This window comes from Rhinatrema bivittatum, chromosome 1, assembly GCF_901001135.1.
Source record: "Rhinatrema bivittatum chromosome 1, aRhiBiv1.1, whole genome shotgun sequence".
NCBI lineage: Eukaryota > Metazoa > Chordata > Amphibia > Gymnophiona > Rhinatrematidae > Rhinatrema > Rhinatrema bivittatum.
The window spans coordinates 645,248,048-645,270,088 of record NC_042615.1 but is presented as its reverse complement, the minus strand read 5'-3'; the positions used below and the strand labels follow the sequence as shown (position 1 = coordinate 645,270,088).

The following is a 22,041-nucleotide window of genomic DNA, read 5'->3' as shown; positions in this document are numbered from 1 at the left end:
CAAGAAAGATGGCACGCTATGCCCCTGCATCAATTATAGAGGGCTAAATGCAATTACCATGAAAGACTGGTGCCCTTTACTGATTATCGCAGAGTTATTTGATCTTCTCAAAGGATCAAGAGTCTTCACTAAGTTGGACCTCCACAGTTCCTATAACTTAATCCGGATTCAGCCTGGGGATGAGTGCAAGTCGGCATTCAATACAAGAGACAGGCACTATGTGTATCTAGTAATGCCTTTTGGATTATGTAAAGCATCCACCATATTTCAGAAAATGATGGATGAAATCTTCAGAGACCTTCTCTACATTTGTATCGTCTATCTTGATGACATTCTCATTTTCTCTAAGGACCTTAACATTCACCGCTGGGACGTACATCTAGTACTCCAGAGACTGCAAGACAAACTGTACACGAAGCTAGAGAAGTGTCTTTTTGAAAATGAGAGTCTTCCCTTCCTAGGGTACATTGTATCCAGCAAAGGCTTTCACATGGATCCGGATAAGGTCAAAAGTATCCAAGATTAGCCATAACCCACTGGCCTACATGTCTGGCAAAGATTCTTAGGCTTTGCCAACTATTACCGGCACTTCATTCCCAACTACTCTAAGATTACGGCTCCTCTCACAGCTCTCACGTGCAAGGGAGCCAACACAAAGGTATGGTCTCCAGAAGCCATCGCCCCCTTCCAAAAATTAAAGGACACCATCCTACAAGAACCTTGTCTCCATCATCCTGATCCCACTCATCCCTTCATAAGTGAAGCAGACATGTCCACTCTGGGGTAGGAGCAAGTCTTGAGTCAGCAATCGGTTAAGGGTGTCCTCCATCCATGCGCTTCCTTTTCGCGAAAATTCTCTTCTGCAGAGTTTAATCTATGGGATCGGCAACAAAGAACTTCTGGCCATTAAGCTTTCACTCGAGGAGCGGCACCTCTGGCTCAAAGGAGCTTATCATATTACTATTTACACCAATCACAAAAACTTGGAACATCTCCATCATGCACAATGGTTAAACACTTGTCAGGCCTGCTGGACTCTTTTTTTGCACGATTCAACTTCGAGCAAACTCAGAGAAAAAGTGTTAAAGTGGTTCCACGACTCCAGTGTCGGAAGTCACCCTGGATGGGCCCAAACTCTCACGATGCTCCAGCAATACTACTAGGGGCCCCAGATGTAGAAAGATGTTTGGGCCTAAGTGGACTCCTGTCTCATCTGTACAAAGCAGAAACCTTTGGGGAATGTGCTTGATTATTCACACTTCACATTTTCCACCTGCATTGCTTGCCCAAGCATATTGTCTCTGACCAAGGGCCCTAATTTACAGACAAATACTGGAGCTCCCTATGTAAATAATTTAATATCTCCTTGGACTATACAACTGCATGCCACCCTCAAGCAAATGGACGGTCTGAACGGACCAACCGCACTCTGAAAAACTTCCTCCGAGCATGTGCAAACGACCGTCAAGACATGGGCATCTCTCTTACCGTGGGCGGAATTTTCTTACAACTCATACATATGCATAGATACAGGATCTTCCCCTTTCCTGACTGGAGGCAACCATCACAGTCGCTGCCTATTCCGTTGACCATCTCCTTGCCTGTGTCCCAGCTGACTGCCCAGGAGCTCCAGGAACTCTGGGTACGCACTATGGAGATGCTCCAAAAAGCAACTGAAAAGGCCAGGAAAACTACAGACTTACATCAGAGCCAGCACCACATTTTCAGCCGGGGGACAAAGTCTGGCTTAGCAGCCGTCACACCTAGCTTTGAATGCCTTACATGCGGCTCACCCCCTGATACATTGGGCCAGTCCCAATCCTGCACCAAATGGCTCCAGTGACTTACCAGTTACAGTTACCAGCCTCCCTAGGAATCCACAATGTATTCCTTGTTTCACTTCTAAAGCCTCTAATTCTCTTATGGTCATAAGAACATAAGAAAATGCCATACTGGGTCAGACCAAGGGTCCATCAAGCCCAGCATCCTGTTTCCAACAGTGGCCAATCCAGGCCATAAGAACCTGGCAAGTAACCAAAAACTAAGTCTATTCCATGTTACCATTGCTAATGGCAGTGGCTATTCTCTAAGTGAACTTAATAGCAGGTAATGGACTTCTCCTCCAAGAACTTATCCAATCCTTTTTTAAACACAGCTATACTAACTGCACTAACCACATCCTCTGGCAACAAATTCCAGAGTTTAATTGTGCGTTGAGTAAAAAAGAACTTTCTCCGATTAGTTTTAAATGTGCCCCATGCTAACTTCATGGAGTGCCCCCTAGTCTACTATCCGAAAGAGTAAATAACCGATTCACATCTACCCGTCTAGACCTCTGATGATTTTAAACACCTCTGTGATATCCCCCCCTCAGTCGTCTCTTCTCCAAGCTGAAAAGTCCTAACCTCTTTAGTCTTTCCTCATAGGGGAGCTGTTCCATTCCCCTTATCATTTTGGTAGCCCTTCTCTATACCTTCTCCATCACAATTATATCTTTTTTGAGATGCGGCGACCAGAATTGTACACAGTATTCAAGGTGCGGTCTCACCATGGAGCGATACAGAGGCATTATGACATTTTCCGTTTTATTCACCATTCCCTTTCTAATAATTCCCAACATTCTGTTTGCTTTTTTGACTGCCGCAGCACACTGTACTGACGATTTCAATGTGTTATCCACTATGACACCTAGATCTCTTTCTTGGGTTGTAGCACCTAATATGGAACCCAACATTGTGTAATTATAGCATGGGTTATTTTTCCCTATATGCATCACCTTGCACTTATCCACATTAAATTTCATCTGCCATTTGGATGCCCAATTTTCCAGTCCACAAGGTCTTCCTGCAATTTATCACAATCTGCTTGTGATTTAACTACTCTGAACAATTTTGTGTCATCTGCAAATTTGATTATCTCACTCGTCGTATTTCTTTCCAGATCATTTATAAATATATTGAAAAGTAAGGGTCCCAATACAGATCCCTGAGGCACTCCACTGTCCACTCCCTTCCACTGAGAAAATTGCCCATTTAATACTACTCTCTGTTTCCTGTCTTTTAGCTAGTTTGCAATCCAGGAAAGGACATCACCACCTATCCCATGACTTTTTACTTTTCCTAGAAGCCTCTCATGAGGAACTTTGTCAAACGCCTTCTGAAAATCCAAGTATACTATATCTACCAGTTCACCTTTATCCACATGTTTATTAACTCCTTCAAAAAAGTGAAGCAGATTTGTGAGGCAAGACTTGCCCTGGGTAAAGCCATGCTGACTTTGTTCCATTAAACCATGTCTTTCTATATGTTCTGTGAGTTTGATGTTTAGAACACCTTCAAAAAGCCACCTGAACCTCAAGAAATTTCTGCTGAAGATGATGTTTCTTATCAGGTGAAAGATTCTGATCATCATATGATGTGGCAAGAGATAAGATCTCCTGAGAGGGTTATGGTCTGGAGGAAAAGAATTGGGAACCTACCTCCAATATATTGGACAAGAGCCTCCTCAAGGAATTCCAAACCGCACACCCCAAGGAACTGAAACCCTCGGGAGGGAGGGGTAGGGGGGGGGGGGAGTACTCTTACACTTGGCAGCTTCAGTCCCACCCCCCACACTGACCTCCAGCCCTGGACTCTGACAGGCAGCCACTGATGCCAGAGGAGACCGCCACACTCTGTCCACCTTCCCTGCTGGATTTCTCCCTGACTCTCAGCAGGACCCTGGACCTGGCCTGCCGCCAACACTGCCTCTGGCCCCTCTTAGAGGTGGGCAATGTCTTCTACACCATGGATCCTCACCTCCACAGAGGCCCATGCCTAAGACCAGCAAGCACCCAAGGGCTCAACCTAAGGGAAATGAGAGCTGGTATTGGTGAAGCTCCAGCTGGGCCTCTGCTTCAGCCAGTTCTGCCTGCAGATGGTGGGGACCTGCAGTGTTCCTCCCTGCAGGTTGCGCCAACTCTACCTCAGCACAAGGGTCCACTCCCAGGGATCCAAGATGGTAAAAACATGAGGTGCTTTACCTGCACATTCCTAAATCGCTGCCTTGCCTTTGATTCCTATCTTCTAAAAAAATTTACCTTACGGTTAAGCGCAAAGGTAAAGCTTGGGTGTTCCCCTATGAACCCCGCTCTTCTGTGCTTATTGGCTCTATTAATTGTTGTAAAAAGAGATGGCATGCTACGTTCCTGTATTGATTACCGAGATTTGAATAACATCACCATTAAAAACAAATAACCCCTATCTCTGATTTCAGAAATCTTTGATCGACTACAAGGGGCTACAATATTTTCCAAATTGGTTCTAAGAAAAGCCTACAATCTGATCCATATTTGCGACGGCGTCGAGTGTTAGACCATGTTCAACATCCACGATGAACATTACAAATATTTAGTTATGCCATTTGGACTTTGTAATGCTCCTGCGGTTTTCCATAATAGAGACTTGCTTTACACCTGTGTGATCATTTGTCTTAATGACATCCTGATATATTCCTAGTATCTACAGTCTCACCAGGAGAATGTACGCATGGTGCTTCAACGTTTGCGTGACCATACCTTGTACACCAAATTAGAAAAGTGTTTATTTTAACAGACTGAAATGCCCTGATGTATTTGGCAGCCTGCGGCATATCCCCGCAGGCTGCCACACTCACCCCTGATGCCACAGAATGCCGGGACTCCTCTCTCCAGCGAGACCTGGCAGATGCGGCAGGACACCACCGGGAATGCTGCCTTGGGCCTTCCCTTTAGACGCGTGCTCGACGTCGCCATATTTAAAGGTGCCAAGGCGAGAAAAGGCAGTGGCGCTCTTAGATGACATCACTGCTGCAACCCTATAAAAGGGGCCCTGGCATGCCCCTACTTCATCTCAGCAATGGGCCTCCTGTATTTCTTGCAGTGTGTTGCCATCATTCCTGTGCCTCATCTTGTCTTCCAGTGCAGCCTCATCCAGCCTTGCCCTGCCTTCCAGCCCAGCCTCGTCCATCCTTGCCCTGCCTTCCAGCCCAGCCTCGTCCATCCTTGCCCTGCCTTCCAGCCCAGCCTCGTCCAGCCTTGCCCTTGCCTTCCAGCCCAGCCTCGTCCAGCCTTGCCCTTGCCTTCCAGCTCAGCCTCGTCAAGCCTCGTCCAGCCTTGCCTTCCAGCTCAGCCTCGTCAAGCCTCGTCCAGCCTTGCCTTCCAGCTCAGCCTCGTCCAGCCTTGCCTTCCAGCTCAGCCTTATCCAGCCTTGCCCAGCCTTGCCCTTGCCTTCCAGCTCAGCCTCGTCAGCCTTGCCCTTGCCTTGCCCAGCCTTGCCTTCCAGCTCAGCCTCGTCAGCCTTGCCCTTGCCTTCCAGCTCAGCCTCGTCCAGCCTTGCCTTCCAGCTCAGCCTTGTCCAGCCTTGTCTTCCAGCCCAGCCCTTGCCTTCCAGCCCAGCCTCGTCCACCCTTGCCTTCCAGCTCAATCTTGTCCACCCTTGCAGCTCAGCTTGTCCACCCTGCCTTCCTTGTTTCTGTCAGTGTTTACCGAGTGTCCATGTCTCCCTCAGATTTCCGCTTCAAATCTTGGGTTCCTGCCTGGCTCTGACTATGATTGCTGATGGACAAATATAATAATTTGTGGGAAAATAGTTTCCAGCCTGCAGGAAACTATTGATGTTTTGCTTAAAGAATGCAGCACTACAGGGTAAGATATAAAAATATGGAAAAAGTTCTCAAAGTAAAGAATCATGCAATTCACGTCCCTAAAATTCCAAACCATTCAGGGTTGTATTAATGTAAAATATACCTTAGGGAAGTTCTTTAAATTTTCAAACCAATCAAGGTCATACATTTTAAAGGCATATTATTTGTCAGACAACATTAGTAAAAGTACAAACTGGGGATAAAAGGAAAGATGCCTCGCCAATGTTCACAATTACCCCGGTAACATTGATAAACTCTGTTTCACTGATTGAATTGTCTGCCTCCTTGCATCTGATGACACAAAAGGATACTTGTTTGGTTATTGTCACCTTGGAAAGTGAGAGGTACTAGATGTTAAGAAAATGTTTTTTTCTGAAGATACATAAAACATTTCTGGATTCTATCATATAGACCAGAGTTTTAAACATTACGAGGAAAAGCAGATAAGCTGGGAGCAATAACACTGCAGGTGTAAAACGATATACAATTAGAAGTCTCTTTTATTGACCAGGATCAGATTGATATGAATTTTGACTGTTTCTTTCCTCTAATATATCATCTCAGTAATCTGTTATCAGTAAGCAGGGCGCTCTACAATGTTCTTTTTTTTTTTAATTGTTAAAATCCAATAAATAAAGAAACACTGCAAGTATATCTTGCAATATGAAATTTTACAGAAATATGTATTTTTTTCCATAATACAGAAATATTACAAAACTTTAAATTTTTGCTCCATATCCTGCTATCTTAAAAAGAAAATTTAGAGAAGTATATTAACCATGAGCGATTATTTAACAAGCATTAATCAACATAAAGGAAAAGTAAGAGATGCCCCTTAATTTACTTTAATCCGCCTATGCTTCAATCCCTAGTAATGCCCTTAAGTGCTCTGGATCCACGAACAGATAATTCTGCCATTAATTTTAACTACACATTTACAGGGGTATCTAAGTATAAATTGTCGCCCCTTTTCAATTACTACTTTTCTTAATGCTAGGAATTTCTTCCTTCTAAACTGCGTAGCTCTGACAAGGTCTGGGTAGATCCAGATCTTTTGACCATAAAAAGTTTCTAATCTGTTACGGAAAAAGAACTTTAGAACATTATCTTTGTCTGAGATGAATGCAAAAGTTATCAACATAATACTTCTTTTTTCTATATTCAGATCTTCTTGTGACTTTAAAAGAAAGTCTGAAACATCTATAGTTGACTCAGCATTCAATTTTTGATTTTCCAACTCGTTTTTATCCATAACTATTTGATCTGATTCTTTCATCCAAGTTGATGCATTAACATGAAAAGCCTTAACAATTGTTGGCATACATTGCTCTGGAATTTTTAATATTTGAATAATATAAGCTCTAAACAATTCCATTGGGCTCATCTTTCCTGTAATAGGGAAGTTGATAATACTCAGATTTAATGCTCGAGTATAATTTTCTATATTTTCTAATTTCCTCTGGAATTCACCCTCTGTTTTGATTTGCTGAGTTTCTAGTTTTTCAGAGTTTCTTTTCACTGCAATATTAGTTTCATTAACTGCATCGGTTAGTTTCATAATAGATGAATCCAGTTTAACCATATAATTCCATAAGGCTTCCATGGTTATAGTTGCAGGTCTAACTATTACTTCTTGAATGTTCTTATCTTTTGGAGTTCTCTCATTTACTTGATGTATATTATGTTCCAGTTTTCTTTCAACTTTAGATGCCCTCTGTTGATTTTGAATATTAAGGGAATTATCAAGTCCTTCACTAGATGACTCATTGATTCGCTCCTGGACTTAGTGAGATATCCTCGGCCATTAAGGGCAGATTCTGCTTCGATTCTACCTGTAAAACGGCCCCCTCAACAGGAGTTAACAGGGGGAATTCAGCCATCCTACTACAGTCCTCTGACCAAGCTCTACAATCGGAGTACTAGAGGAAGGCTTTATTTTTGCCTCTCTCTTAGTATGTGCCATCACGAACAAGCAATTATTTAAGAGGCAAATGGAGAGCTAGGTTAAGAGGAAGCAGAGATACAATGTTTTTCTTAGTGAGGCGGTCTAATTATTTCTGGGAAGTCTACCTGCTTGATTGCTTTTCTTCTACTAAAATTTTTTTTATTTTTGTTGGTTCCTTTTCCCAAAGTTTTAATGGATTTAAACATTAAAGTGTTTTCAGTTCTTCTTTCTTTTTCTTCCATTTGAAGTTAATACTATCTTACTTCCTTCTTTGTGCCTTCTAGCTAACTGAATGCAAACAACTGATAAACAGAAAATTAAAAACAAAATGCACTATCCTGCTTCTGTACCTAACCACTGGAGGTCCTTATGCTCATTAATTGCATCCCTTCTCTATTTCATCATTAAATCCTACCTCAAAGTCCTCTAATTTCCCCAAAATGTTTGCTAACACCTCCAAGTTATGACTCCTGCACATCTTTCAAGGAAACTTTTCAACTTAATACTTGGTGTTTTTGTTTAAGTATTCTGTAAATCACTATTGCATCCATCTATATTACAAATTCTTTGGACACAGAGCTAAATATTTCTGTGTCTTTCACTTGTTTACTAACTAGTGTGCACTGACTTACAACCCCCTACATACACAGAGCACTATACATATTGATTGTAAATAGGGAAATTTTGTTTTCCAAATATTGTTTTCGTCTTCTTGGATTATCACAAAATAAATTCAGTTTTAGAAAGACAAGAACAAAAGAGCAATTCAGTTGACATATATTATATATCTGGGAATCTAAAAGGCAGATGACACTGAATGTAGACAAATACAAAAGTAAATAAAACTAAAAGGTATGCAATGCTGAGTTTCATAATAGAAATCACAACCTAAAAGGATCTTGTATGGTGAAATTCTCAGCTCAGCGTGGAGTGGCAGCCAAAAAAACAAATAGAGCATTGGGAATTATTTGGAAAGGAATAGATAATAAAACTGAGAATGTCATAATGCCTCTGTATAGAGCTTGTGGCATGACCATACCTTGAGCACTGTGTGCAGTTCTGGGCACCCCATCTAAAAAAATTTAGCCTTTCAAATAATACTAAGACTAGGGGACACCATGATAAGAGGTTTTAAAACAAATTTAAGAGAGTTTGGTTTTTGCAGTTAATGCATAAGTAATCTGTGGAATTTATTGCTAAAATGTGGTTATGGTGCATCCTAGAGAAGAGATGGCTGAGAGAAGATACAATGGAAGACAATAAAATTATGAGTGGAGTGGAATAGGCAAATAGGGAATCATTATTTACCCTTTTCAATAGTAATAGGACTAGATAACACTGCATGAAGAATAGGTAGCATATTTAAAACAAATCGGAGATGGTATTTTTTCACTCAGCATACTACTAATCTGTGTAATTTGTTGCCAGAGGATTTAGTGAAAGTAGTTAGCATAGTTGGGTTGAAAAAAAAGGGTTTAAACAAGGTCCTGGAGGAAAAGTCCATAAACCACTATTAGCCACGTAAACTTGGGAACCACTACTTATGAGTAAGAATGTTTTGACCTATTTAGAAAACTACCGGATACTTTTGATCTGGATTGGCCACTATTGGACACAGGATAACAGACTTGATGGATCAAAGGTCCGACCCAGAATGGCATTTCATATGATCTTGAGTTAATGGCATAGCTGGGTTTAAAAAAGGTTTGGACGTGTTTATGGAATACAAGTCCATTAACAATTATTAGCCAAATAGATGTGGGCATCGCAACCACTTACGGCTGTGAGTGAGCAACAGGGACAGGGATCTTTCAGCTACTTCTTAGTGACATCAATTGATCACTATGGCAGACAGGATGCTGTGCTCAATTTATGTTCTTATGCTAACCATGATTTCTCTGTATCAATAATTGTGATTCAAAGATTTTGTTTTTGTTTTATTCCTCATGCCATTTCGGATCATTTCTAATATTCTACTTGTTTTTTTACCACTGCCACATGCTGAGCTGAGGATTTCAATGTATTGTTCACTAGAACACAAAGATCCTTTTCCTGGTTTGTAACTCCTAATATGGAAATAAGTATTTTGTATCTGGAGTTGGGATGTTTTTCCCTATATCCATCACTTTGCACAATTCTACATTAAATTTAATCTGCCATTCACATGCTCAATCTCCTAATCTTGCAAAGTCTTTCTGCAGTTCCTTGCAACCTGCTGTTTTAACAACTTTGATTAATTTTGTGTCACCTGCAGATTGAACATAAGAAATCTGCACTACTCAAAACAATCAAGGAAAGAGTTAAAAAAAAAAAAAAAGAAAGAAAAGAAAAGAAGAGGAGGGGGAGAATTCCAGATAACCACTGAAGCATACAATGGTTCTAAGGACTACATGCTGCTCCACTGCTGAAAACTCCAGCAGGATCTCAAAGCAGAGTTATCCTCAGGCTCATCAATCTTCCTTCATCCTGATACTGCCAAGGAAGCACTCACTCCAATACTGATATGCACCCAAGCCACCTGAGAAAGCATATTTTTGCTATGAAACAGTATTTTGCATTTCTGTTTCATCCTTGGACTTAAGTTGTATTTCTAATAAAGATTTAATGTGCGACACAGCTTTTGTCTAAAACAGTACAAAATTAAAAAAAAAAAGGATTCTATATGTTTTCATTCCGATTATTAAAAAAAAACAAAACAAAACACACACACCTCACTGTGCACCACTCAACAGCATTCACGGTCAGGTTTTGAGGTCTAAATATAAAAAACTTTTCCATATTCCATTATTTCAAGATCACAACTGCTCTGATGTTATATCAACTAATAACCATTTCAAGACACCGTAAGCAGCAAAACACAAGTCCATTCATATGGCATAATGTCATACTACTTAATATTAGTTATATTAAATACATGCAGCACTATACAGATAAACCAAAGAGATCCCATGAAGTTTATGAGCTAGTCAAGACAGACAAGTAAATCTAATACTTCATAAACACAATATGACATTCTTAAAGAAAACCAAAATCAAAATATATTTTAATCTGTTTAAACCATTATCATCATTAAGCAAGATTAGAAAGCCATGTAAAAATGGTTCGGTTATTGGCAATTTGGCTACTGCACCAATTGAGGTAGAACTCAAACTAACAGTAGATAAAATTGAAAGTAAAACTTCTTACCTTGAGTCGCCACTGCTATTGCTTACGCTTTCTTCATCACTGTGCCCATTCATTGTAAATATTTAAAAATTTTAAAAGTATAAATATAAATCCTCAGCTTATGAAATGTGTTTTAAAAATCAGACTTAGAATTCTCCAAGTACTTAAATAGTTGCTTGATTTTTCCCTTCTGGGAATACTGCTTTGAGATCCTTCTCAGGTTACCTAGTGAAAACAAAATATTAAAAAATAATAATTTAAGTAAAGTAACTGTGTCAAAGAAGCATGATCAGCAATGCAATACAGCCACAAAGTATTTTAAGAAACCCAATGACATACTAATAACATTTAAGCATTCGTTAATAATAACATGCATGCGAGTCAAAAAAATGTAAATATTTAATATATTTGTAGCCCGCCAATCCTAAATATTTGTTTTCGGTGGGTTACAAGCAATAAAAAAATATATACATCTTACAAAACAAGTAATAAACATCCCAGATATTAAAAATAAAGAGCAAAACGAAAGTGAACAGATATGACAACACAAAGCAAAAGCTTATTTTCATCTAGTTATATTTTTCACCTTTCGGGTAAGATGTTTTCACACTGGTTGAACTTTAGTTATATACTCAGTGTCCTCCACGTAATATACGTTTACGATGTGAATGCACAGTCGCCAGGACTGAAACCACAAGAAAATTATCAAACGTCAATTTCCCCCCTAACGTGCATTTCTAGCACACCACACAGTAGATGGGGCAGGCGGGAGGGCTTGCGGAGCAGGCGGGATGGCTTGCAGGGGGAGATGTGGCAGCCGCTTCCTCCCTCTCTCTTCTGCCGAGGGGGCAGGAACGATCAGGCTCGACCCCCACCTTTCCCGCAAATCTCAACAGAGCTCGATTCACCTCCAAAAGCGACAGCAGCAGGCAGAAATAAACAAAGAAGATCGCAGGGAGGTCAACAGTCGCCTTCTGCTGCTCTGCTGTTCCTGCAGCCTCTGATTGGCTGCTGCCGAAGAGTCATCATTCTGCAACTGCTGACCGGGCTGCCTGCAGCAAAGAAAAAGTTGCCAGCGACAGAAGCCTGCTAGCACCTTGGCGGTCCAGTTGCCAAACCCAAAGCTAGCACAACCCACACGAAATTTTGTTTTCACACACAACAGGGGGGAAAAAAGTAGCCCAATTGGGAGGGAAATAACCCAATCTGGCAACAACGTGAGGCAGCCCGGCTAGCAGTCGCAGGGTGATGAGTCATCAGCAGTAGCCAATCAGAGGCAGCAGAAACCGCAGAGGGCCACTGTTGCTTAGCCTGAAGAACACGGAAGAGGAAGGCGCATCATGCGGTAAATTAGAGGGAGAGTTCTTCCATCACACAGGGTGTATCAAACAATTTACTCTTCTTTACAAGAAATAACATTTAAATCAAGCTTAGACTTGTGACGGTATGTAGTTCTGATGTTCTCATCAAAAATATATCTCGTTTAAATCTGAATAGGCGACATCTCCACAACCACCTTGAATACGAGGTAGTCTGATTTCTGGCTTTTATTTTTCTCAAAAATTTGGGTTTTAGAAATTGAGTGTTAAATGGGAGGATATAGGGCTCAAAGTTTTACCCGCCCCTCTCCAAAAAATGCTCCAAAGCCACCACAAGATAAGGTGGTTTGAGTAGGAGTTCTGCGAAGGGGCTAAGCATCCTCCGGTAAAGAGAGTATGAGAAATGTTAGGTCCCAACAGATTTCTGTCAAAGTTCACAATTGTATTTGTATATGTAAATATGAGATTTGGTCTTGTTGAGCTTTCTGTAACCTGTAATTTTCTTTAATGTTGTTTTGTATTTTTCCCTTTTCTTTTTTTCCCCTTTTAATCATTTGTATATTATTTTGGCAACACATGTAAAATTGTTATGCCAATAAAGTTATTGGAATCTTTTCACTGCCCGATTGATGCTGCTTGTGAGAAAACAGAGCAGCCTGCACAACTCGGCCTGTCTGCCCCCACCCCTAAAACTGCTGAAGTTGCCTTCCCCATTCAACTCTTCCTCCATCTTGGCAATGGATTAGAAGCTTCTGACCTCTCCACTTCACCCTGCTAAAGCTTCCTAATCTGGTTGCTGCCTGGGAGCCATAGACAGAGCCTTGAAGAATATCATAGGAGGTAAGACTGGAGGGAAAGCTATTTTTGCCTGGTGATGACTGGGGATTATCCTCCTGGGGGAAGAGATCAGTAGCACCATGGGCTAAAAGAAGGGGTTGGGTAGGAGATACTAGTGCTGTGTAGGGGGTAGAAGTGGCAGAGAGGGGGTGGGGCAGGAGGGGAAGAGAGGGGGCCAGAAGGGAGTGGGGGTGGGAGGAGTGTTTTGGGAAGCACAAGAGGGGTAGAGAGTAGTGTGGAAGCAAGAGATGGGAGATGAAAAGAAATGAGTTGAGGGAAGAGATAAGGGGTTTGAGGTGAAAAGATAAGAGGGAAACAGAGGTAAATGTGGGGTGGGGCTAGGAGAGAGGTTGTTGAGCATACTGTACAGGAGGAAAGATCATTTGGATTAGTAGTGGTCTTGCAGACTGGCAGGAGGTATATTGGGGCCATCAAGTGTCAGTTGTTGCTTCTTCCCTGTCTCTCTCTCAAAACTATGGTAAAAAAAAATGTTTACTGAGAATATGTTGTTGTGTCAGGATACACAATTTTTCAAAATCAGAGCTAAGTAATGCCAGAATGTCATTCTGTGTTTAAGATGGTGAGGGAGGATGATTCAGTATTTTGGGGTCTTCATTGTGAATAATTTCCCTGATCTCTTTAGAGATGGGAGGGATTGTTAATTTTTTTGAAATTGCAGGGCTCTAGTCTCTCAATTTCTTTTGAATTTTGCTTGAAGCAGTTTTGCATATCCACCTGTTATCAAACTGTAAATACACTGTTTTGTATATTTTAATACATCAGAAACAAAATGATTAATAATACCTTTTAATATGGGGCTATTCTTGGGCTTGGGCCCCCCTCTTTTCCTGGGTTACTTGAGGTAGTTTTGGATTACAAACCCCAGAGTTGGTGACTGAGAACCAAAGTGCAAGAGCCAAAGATTGCTATTAGTAAATTGTAAAATTTCAATAGGGCACAGACTTTTTAGCCTGTGCAAATCCGCAGATTTTCAAACGCAAAATATGTGTATAGTGTTTGAATATCGATTTGTGGTGCAGGTAAAAGTACCTGTTACACTTGAGCATCAACTGGCATAAAGGAAGCACATTAGTGGTGTTCCATGACATTCATACATTTTTTTTTAAATATACTTGCAAGGGTTGCAAACACACCTCTGAAAAGCCCCTCAAATATGCCTCTTTTAATGCAGCCAAAAGTACATGTGTTATGAAAGTATGTATGTAAGTTCAAGTGGCTCAATATCCACATATGCAGGTTCAGCCAGCATACCACTGGTTAAATCCTCATTTTTAAAATTTGAAAATGTAATGTTTTATATGCTCTTAAATACATATCTGTTAAACTGATGCAAGCAGCAGAGTTCTTTTTCAATTTAATCTTCATTTTTAGAAGAGTGATATTGAATTACGGAGGTGTCAAATGAGTTTTGAACATAAAATCCAGATTATTTAAAGGGGGAGAGAGAGTAGCACTGTGGGGCATAGTTTTGTGAACACTTTAAAGAGTTTTTAAATCAAAATTTCATTGCCTTTGAATTTTGTTTGATGCAGTTTTGTACATCCACCTTAGAATATAAGACTTGCTATACTGAGTCAGTCCAAAGGTCCATCAAGCCCAGTATCCTGTTTCCCACAAGTGGCTGATCTAGGTCACAAATACCTGGCAGGATTCTATGAGGTAGATAGATTCTTGGTGTTTGGGTAATTGCCAGGTTCTTGTGGCCTGGTTTTTCCTCTGTTGGAAACAGGATGCTGGGCTTCATGGACCCTTAGTCTCACCCAGCATGGCAATTTCTTATGTTCCTTTCTGCTTATCCCAGGGATAAGTAGTGGATATCTGCAATTCCACATAAATAATGGTTTATGGACTTTCCCTCCAGGAACTTGTCCATACCTTTTCTAAATGCAGCTACACTAATAGCTTTCACCAAATCACCTGTTACCATACTGAAAATTCATTACAAGTCTGTATGATTTAATGTCAGGATAAAATGATTATTGAAAATGTTTATCTTTATTTGGCCTTCTGAAGACTTGGCTACTTTTGGGCTTGGAACCTCCCTTTTCCCAGGTTACTTGAGGAACCTTTAATCTACATTATGTCATACTTTGGTCTACAAACCCCGTTTAAAATCTGGCAACACTGATTAGAGACTGCAAGAACAGCAGAGCTGCAAAAGGCAACTGTTGACCTCTCTTTGGTCGTCTTTGTTTATTTCTGCCCACTATTGCTGCTTTTGGACGTAAATCGAGCTGTTAAGATTTGTGGGAAAGGAGGGGTTGAACCTGATCCTTTCTGCCCCTCTACAGAAGAGAGAGGGAGGAAGCAGCAGCCACATCTCCCAGAAAGTCCTCCCTCCTGCCCCATCTACTGTGTGGTGTGCTAGAAGTACATATTAAGGAGGAAACTAACATAATTTTCTTATGGTTTTGGTCCTGACAACTATGTATTCACATTGCAAACATATATTAAGTGAGCGAAAGACACTGAGTATATAACTAAGATATATCCAGTGAGAAACACCTGAAAAATATTAAAACAACATAGCATGCTTTTGTTTTGTATTGTCATATCTGTTAATTTTTGTTTTCATCTTTATTTTAATATCTGGGATGTTTTGTTAATTATATTTATAAGATTTATATTTTTAGATTGTAAGCAAGTATTTAGGATTGGTGGGCTACAAATCTATTAAATATAGTTACTTTTTTGACTCACATGAAGGTAAAACACTAAATGAATGCTTAAATGCTAGCACATTAGTATACTTTTTGTGGATACGTTGCAGTGCTGATTGTGCTGCTATGACAGTTATTTTACTTACTTTTTAAAAAAAATATTTTGTCTATACTAGGTAAGCTGAGAAGGAGCTCAAATTAATGCAGTATTTTCAGAAGGGAAAAATCAAGCAACTGTTTTACTTGGAGAATTTTGAGCCAAATTTTTAAAATACATTTCATAAGCTGAGGATTTATATTTATACTTTTAAAACGTTTGAATATTTACAATGAATGGGCATAGTGACGAAGAAAGTGTAAGCAACAGCAGTGCCAACTCAAGGTAAGAAATGTTACTTTCAATTTTATCTGTTGTTAATTTCTGAGTTCTCCCTCAATTAGTGCAGTAGCCAAACTGCCAGTAACCAAACAATTTTTATATAACTTTCTAATCCTTTTTAATAATGTGTGGTGGGAATGAGCGGTGATTCCCACAGGCCTGGAAACATTTCCTAGTCAGACTCCAGCCTTTCTTAAAACATAATTTTTATTCACAGCTTAAGTCATATACACAACAATAGACTGCCTTTACCTTCAGACAGTGCACTCTACTCAGTTTGTATTGCTTCATCTCATCTAAATGTTTAACAGTTACGTTATAGGAGCTGCCTTCCTCCCTGAGTCCTGGGCCTGGTCTGGTTATCCCCACCTGGATCCCCGCTCTTATTCCCCAGTCTCTGGTTATGCCCTCTGAATCCCACCTGCCCCATAGAATCCCACCTTAAGGAATTTAAGGTGGACCAGGCGTCTAGCCTGGACCTGCAAAGGTAAATAGAGGAACACTAGGGCACTGCCTCACATGATGATAAAGGTTTAAAAGATTCAAATATATTTTGATTTGTTTTTCTTTGTGATTGTCATATCATTGATAAGTAAAAGATGGAATTCCTTACCTGTTGTGACTAGCTTATAAACTTCTTGGGACAGGGTCTCTTAGGTTTATATGTACAGTGCTGTGGGCATCTAATATAACGAGTAGTAAGTAGTTTGTTTTATGCCATATGAATGAACTTGCATTTTGCTGCTTAAGGTGTTCTGAAATGATTGTAGTCAGTTCACATAGCGTCAGAACAGTTAAAATCTTGAAATAAGAGTATGGAAAAGTTATATATTCAGATTCCGAATCCTGCACATGAATGTGGATGAGTGGTGCTCAGTGGGTGGGTTTTTTTTTTTTTTTTAATAGAATGGAAAAGAATAGAATTTTTATTTTGTGCTTTGTTTTACATCGAAATATACAATAGATTTAAAAAAAAAAAAAATCCTGTTTCATGCATTAAATCTTTATTAGAAATGCAGTTTAAACCCAAGGATGAAATAGAAACGCCAAATAGTATCACATCAGAAACCTGCTTTCTTAGATGGCATCGGGGTACATATCGGTATTGGCAGTGTCAGAATGTAGAAATATATTGATGAGCTTGGAGTTAACCCTACTTCCCTGTATGTACCTGGATCAGTCCAGACACCTGGGCTCATACATCCCTGCCAGCAGGTGGAGACAGAGAAAAAACTTGCTTGACCCTGCCACATAAAGCCTAGTGCCACCTGCTGTTCCTCAGTATGTTCTCTGTCTCTAGCAGATGGCACAGGGTGCTCTACCTGCAGTTCTGTAGGTTTTTTTGTCTTTAATGCTTTTCTTTTGAGCCTTCCTTCCGGGAGCTTTTGTTTTTACCTTTGTATTCCTGGTGGGTCCTACCCCGTCTGGTAGAGGCAGACAGGCCGGGGATTGTTCCCTTTTGTGAGCCCGTCTGTGCGCCCATGGGGTGTACATCTGGTTGTCCAGATCCCTCCCTCATGAGGCCACCCAGGCGGCTGCAGGCTCTCCAGGGATTCTTCCGTTCCCTTCTGGCTGAGACTACCTGTTTCCTTTAGTCAGGTTTTTAGCTCTCAGTGTATTTTTCCATAAAGTTTAAAAAAAAGGCTGTGTTTTTCTGACAGATGGCAGCACAGCTCTGATGGCGAATTCCCCCCGGTAAGATCAGCTCCAGGGTGAGGGAGGCTTTCTTTTTCCTTTGGGGTTTTTTCTCCTAACGTTTTCTTTTTTCCTCTCTACGGTATTTTTATTTCCCTTCCTCAGCATGACCGAGGTACCGCTTGTCGAGCCTGTGGCTCGGCATGATCGCGTCTAAACAGGGCCGGCCTTTGTGCTTCGTGTTTGGAGGGTGGGGAGGGCTTCTCCAGAGCTCCTCCACTGGCAAAGCAGCGTCATGCTTCTGGCAATTCAGGGGCTATTTTCGGCGGCAGCACTGTCCGGGGTATTGATCCTTCCTCCGAGGGCACGGGAACGGCGGCCATCTTGGATTTTTCGGTGGCAGTTCCCGTGTCATTGGGGAGAGTGGGGGAGGGTTCGCCTCATTTGTCTCCAGCCCATTCCAACTTCGGGGTCGGTCGGGCGGGGCCTTGAGGGGGTGGAAATCGTGAGTGGCCCTGGTGCTGCCGCTAGCTCTGAGGGTGCTGGGACTGTAAAAGGTTTTTCCCCAGAATTTGTTTTATTACTGCACGAGGCTTTTTTGGCCAGCAACAGCCTGGATGCGGAGTTGGCCTTAATGCTGAGCGGACTCTGGGAAATTTGCCGGGCTTGGGACCCGCTTTGGGGGTCAAACCATCATTTCCCTCCGCTCAGAGTTTTCAGTCATCTCCGGCACCAGGGCGGTCTATCATAAGGGGACTTGGGGTCTCCGGTGATGCTCCCGGTACCGGCAGGTCAGGGGGTACTGGTGTCTGGGGATACTTTGCTGGGAGATGATCCAGGGGTCCCTAGCTTCAGGTTCGAGGATACTAAGGAAGTCTGCCTGTTCTGAAGAAAGGTACTGGAGGTGTTGCTGCCCTTAGCCTTTCAGGTGTTAGGCGTTAAAATGCCCCAAAGTGACCCGTATTTGGAGGAAGAGGATCCCGTCCTGGACGGGGTAAGAGGTCCCCCAGCTTCCTTTCCGTACTATAAGGCGGTTAAGAAGTTGGTGGATGCAGAATGGGAGATGCCTGATGCTTCGCTAAAGGTGGGGAGGACCTTGGGGAAGCTCTATCCCCTTCCAGAGAAGGTCTTGGAGTGTTTTGTCTTTCCTAAGGTCGATGTGGCAGTGTCCGCAGTGACTAAGTGGACCACCATTCCTGTGGTTGGTTCTGCGGCATTGAAAGATATGCAAGACTGCAAATTGGAGGTTCACCTCAAATGGATCTTTGAGGTCTCTGCGCTGGGTGTGCGTGCGGCGATTTGCTCACGCTTTATGCTGCGGTCTTGTCTCCATTGGGTGCAACAGCTGCAGGACCTGCTCCCGAAGTCGGGGGAGCAAGCAGATAGCGTCAGGCAATTAGAGGCAGCGGTTGTGTTTGGGGCAGATGCCCTCTGATTTGGTGTGTACATCCTCTAGAGCTATGGCTTTGGCTGTCGCGGCCCGACAGTTGTTGTGGTTGCATAATTGGTCAGTTGACATCTCCTCTAAGATGCAGTTGGGCTCTTTGCCATTCAAAGGGCGTCTGTTGTTTGGGGATGACCTTGAGCCTCTGATTCAGTCACTTGGGGAGAATAAGCCGCTATGGTTACCAGAGGACAGGCCTAAGGCGAAGAGCTTTTTTCAGGCCCATTCGCATCTCCGTACCGACAGGAGATCTTGGCTGATGCGGGCTCCCTCTGCTCCTCAGAGGTCGTTTTTCCCTAGTGGGCATACTTGGGGGCACTCCTTTCGGGGGGCCCATAGGCCATTTCAGAGTGCTGCAGGAGGATCTGCAGCCAGTAGCAAGTCCTCGCAATGAAGCGAGGGTGGTCCACTCAGTTGTTCCTATTATAGGAGGTTACGTGATGTAGTTTTACTACGAGTGGGCCAACATCACGCAGGATCAGTGGGTTCTCAGTATAAGAGACAGCTACGTGTTAGAATTTGCTCGGTCCGTTCGAGATCTATTTCTAATTTCACCTTGCGGTACAGGAGACCTTAGGCCGCCTCCAGGAATTGGGGGCGGTCATTCCAGTGCCCTCGACGGAGCTCCGAAAAGGACGCTACTCCATTTCTTTTGTGGTTCCAAAGAAGGAGGGCACATTTCGACCCATCCTCGATTTGAAGAGAGTAAATACTGCCCTCAAAGTCCCCCGCTTCCGGATGGAAACCTTGCGTTCGGTGATAGCGGCGGTGCACAAAGGGGGGAGTTCCTGGCTTCTCTGGATCTTATGGAAGCCTATCTGGATCTTATGGAAGCTGAGTCCCAGCGTTTTCTTCGCTTCATGATCCTGGGACAATATTTTCAGTTCAGGGCACTTCCTTTCGGTCTGTCCACGCACTTTCACCAAAGTGGTGGTGGTAGCGGTGTCACTTCGTAAGGAAGATCTCCTGGTTCATCTTTATCTAGATGACTGGCTGATCAGGGCAAAGTTGGCAGATCTATGTCAACATCGATTCGCAGGGTTTGCGATGTTCTCCACTCGGCTGGGTTGTGAACGTGGCCAAGAGTCATTTGACCCAGACACAGTCCCTAATCTACCTGGGAGCGAGGTTCGACACCCGTTTAGGCAAAGTGTTTCTTTCGGAAGAAAGGGTGCTATCTCTTCAGAACAGAGTTCAATGGTTGTTGCAATTACGAATTCCCAGAGTATGGGATTATTTGCAGGTCTTAGGGTCCATGACTTCAACCTTGGAGTTGGTTCCCTGGGCTTTTCTCCATATGTTGCCATTGCAGAGGGCGCTTTTGGTGCATTGGAAGCTGAGCTCAGGAGTTTTACCTGCCCCTGGAGGGGGAGGCCAGGGAGAGTCTATCTTAGTGGCTTCAGTCGATCAATTTTCTCTGCAGATAGACCTCGAGGTCCTGGATTGGGTGTTGTGACTGATGCCAACCTTTCCGGCTGGGGGGCGGTTTGTCAGCGCCATTCTGTTCAGGGCAATTGGAATACAAAAGAGTCTTGGTGGGAGACCAGGGCATTGCGGCTTGCGTTGGGGGAGCTCTTGCCACTAGTGAAAGATCGCTTGGCCCGGATCCTGTCGGACAATGCGACGGCAGTGGTGTATATCAATCGGCAGGGCAGTGCCAGGAGTCAGGCAGTAGATCAAGAAGCTCAGCTCTTGATGCGTTGGGCGGAGGTTCATCTAGAGCAGATAGCCGGCATCAAAAATGCCGGCATCAGTCGCAGTCACCTAGATCCAGGAGAGGGAGTTGGCAGAGACCGCGATGCAGCTCATCCAGAGACGTTGGGGGGTCTCCTCACGTAGATTTGATGGCAAGGTGTCAGAATGCCAAAGCAGTACACTTCTTCAGTCGAAGGAGACAGCCAGAGGCCGAAGGCGTCGACGCACTGGTTCTGCCTTGACCGCAGGTGTTTCTGCTTTACGTGTTCCCTCTTTGGCCTCTGGTTGGCAGGGTGTTGTGTCGCATCGAGAGACATCACGGGGAAGTGATTCTGGTTGCGTCTGAGTGGCCTCTGTGTCCGTGGTTTGCGGATCTCATCAACATGGCAGTGGACTGTCCGATTCGTTTGGGACACCTCAAGGGCCTTCATTGGTAGGGTCCAATATTTTCCGACCAGGTCGATCACTATTTTCTAGCGGCTTGGCTTTTGAAAGGTGAAGGTTAAGGAGTAAAGATTATCCAGAGTCGGTCATCACTACTTTGCAAGCCAGGATACAATCTACTAATCTGGCTTACGTTAGAGTCTGGTGAGTGTTCGAATCCTAGTGTATTGCTCATGGGGTTCACGCCCTTCGGTCCTCCATCCCCGAGATTTTGTCTCTTTTGCAGGAAGGTTTTGCTAAGGTTTTATCTCAGAGTTCTCTTAGAGTTCAAGTGGCGGCCTTGGGCTGTCTGCGGGGTAAAGTTGGTGATTCCGCTATTACAGCTCATCCGGATGTGTGAAGGTTTCTCAGAGGAATGAAGAATTTGAGGCTTCCAGTTCTGAAAGTCTGTCCATCCTGGAACCTGAATCTAGTTCTACGGGATCTTTGTTCAGCGCCATTTGAGCCTTTGCGGAGGGCAATGCTGAAGGACTTGACTCTCAAAGTTGTTTTTCTGATAGCAATTTGTTCCACTAAGCGGATTTCGGAATTACAAGCTTTGTCCTGTTGGGATCCATTCCTCCAGGTTTCAGACTCGGGGGGGGGGGGGGGGGGGGGTGTCTTGTTGAGGATGGTGCCTTCCTTTTTACCGGTCATTTCCACGTTTCATGTGAACCAGGCGGTGAAGCTTCCTGCATTTTGAGGAGGAAGAGGGCCTTATGCTGCCTAGTTCTGGCTCTTTCCCTGCTAGGTCTGGGACTTTTAGGTCTTTCTCTACAGATCTTGTGCTGCTGCTACTACATGAGGCTTATCTGGCCAAGCAACAAACAGCTTGTGTGTCTAGGGTTTCTTGGTCC

At 42.9% G+C, this 22,041-nt stretch overlaps 2 protein-coding genes across 6 annotated transcripts in view; one reads left to right on the top strand and one right to left on the bottom strand.

Annotated features, from left to right (window-relative positions):
* The window catches only part of CHD1 (chromodomain helicase DNA binding protein 1), a 330,081-nt gene extending 318,196 nt beyond the window's left edge, over positions 1-11,885 (bottom strand). The window contains exons 1-2 of one of the 2 annotated variants that reach the window (XM_029572713.1): positions 11,358-11,885; positions 10,793-10,996 (exon numbers count right to left, since the gene is read on the bottom strand). In XM_029572713.1, the coding sequence (XP_029428573.1) occupies positions 10,793-10,845 (53 nt within the window). In that variant the 5' untranslated portion in view covers positions 10,846-10,996; positions 11,358-11,885. The remainder of the gene's footprint in view (positions 1-10,792; positions 10,997-11,357) is intronic. The other variant, XM_029572721.1, reaches the window with a different exon arrangement.
* Positions 11,886-11,939: 54 nt separating this feature from the next.
* Positions 11,940-22,041, top strand: part of LOC115073851 (chromodomain-helicase-DNA-binding protein 1-like) — a 346,258-nt gene continuing 336,156 nt past the window's right edge. The window contains exons 1-3 of one of the 4 annotated variants that reach the window (XM_029572754.1): positions 11,940-12,116; positions 12,692-12,930; positions 15,785-15,990. In XM_029572754.1, coding sequence (XP_029428614.1) covers positions 15,938-15,990 — 53 coding nt within the window. In that variant the 5' untranslated portion in view covers positions 11,940-12,116; positions 12,692-12,930; positions 15,785-15,937. Of the gene's footprint in view, positions 12,300-12,691; positions 12,931-15,784; positions 15,991-22,041 lie in introns of all 4 variants that reach the window. The other 3 variants (XM_029572744.1, XM_029572735.1, XM_029572763.1) reach the window with 3 other exon arrangements.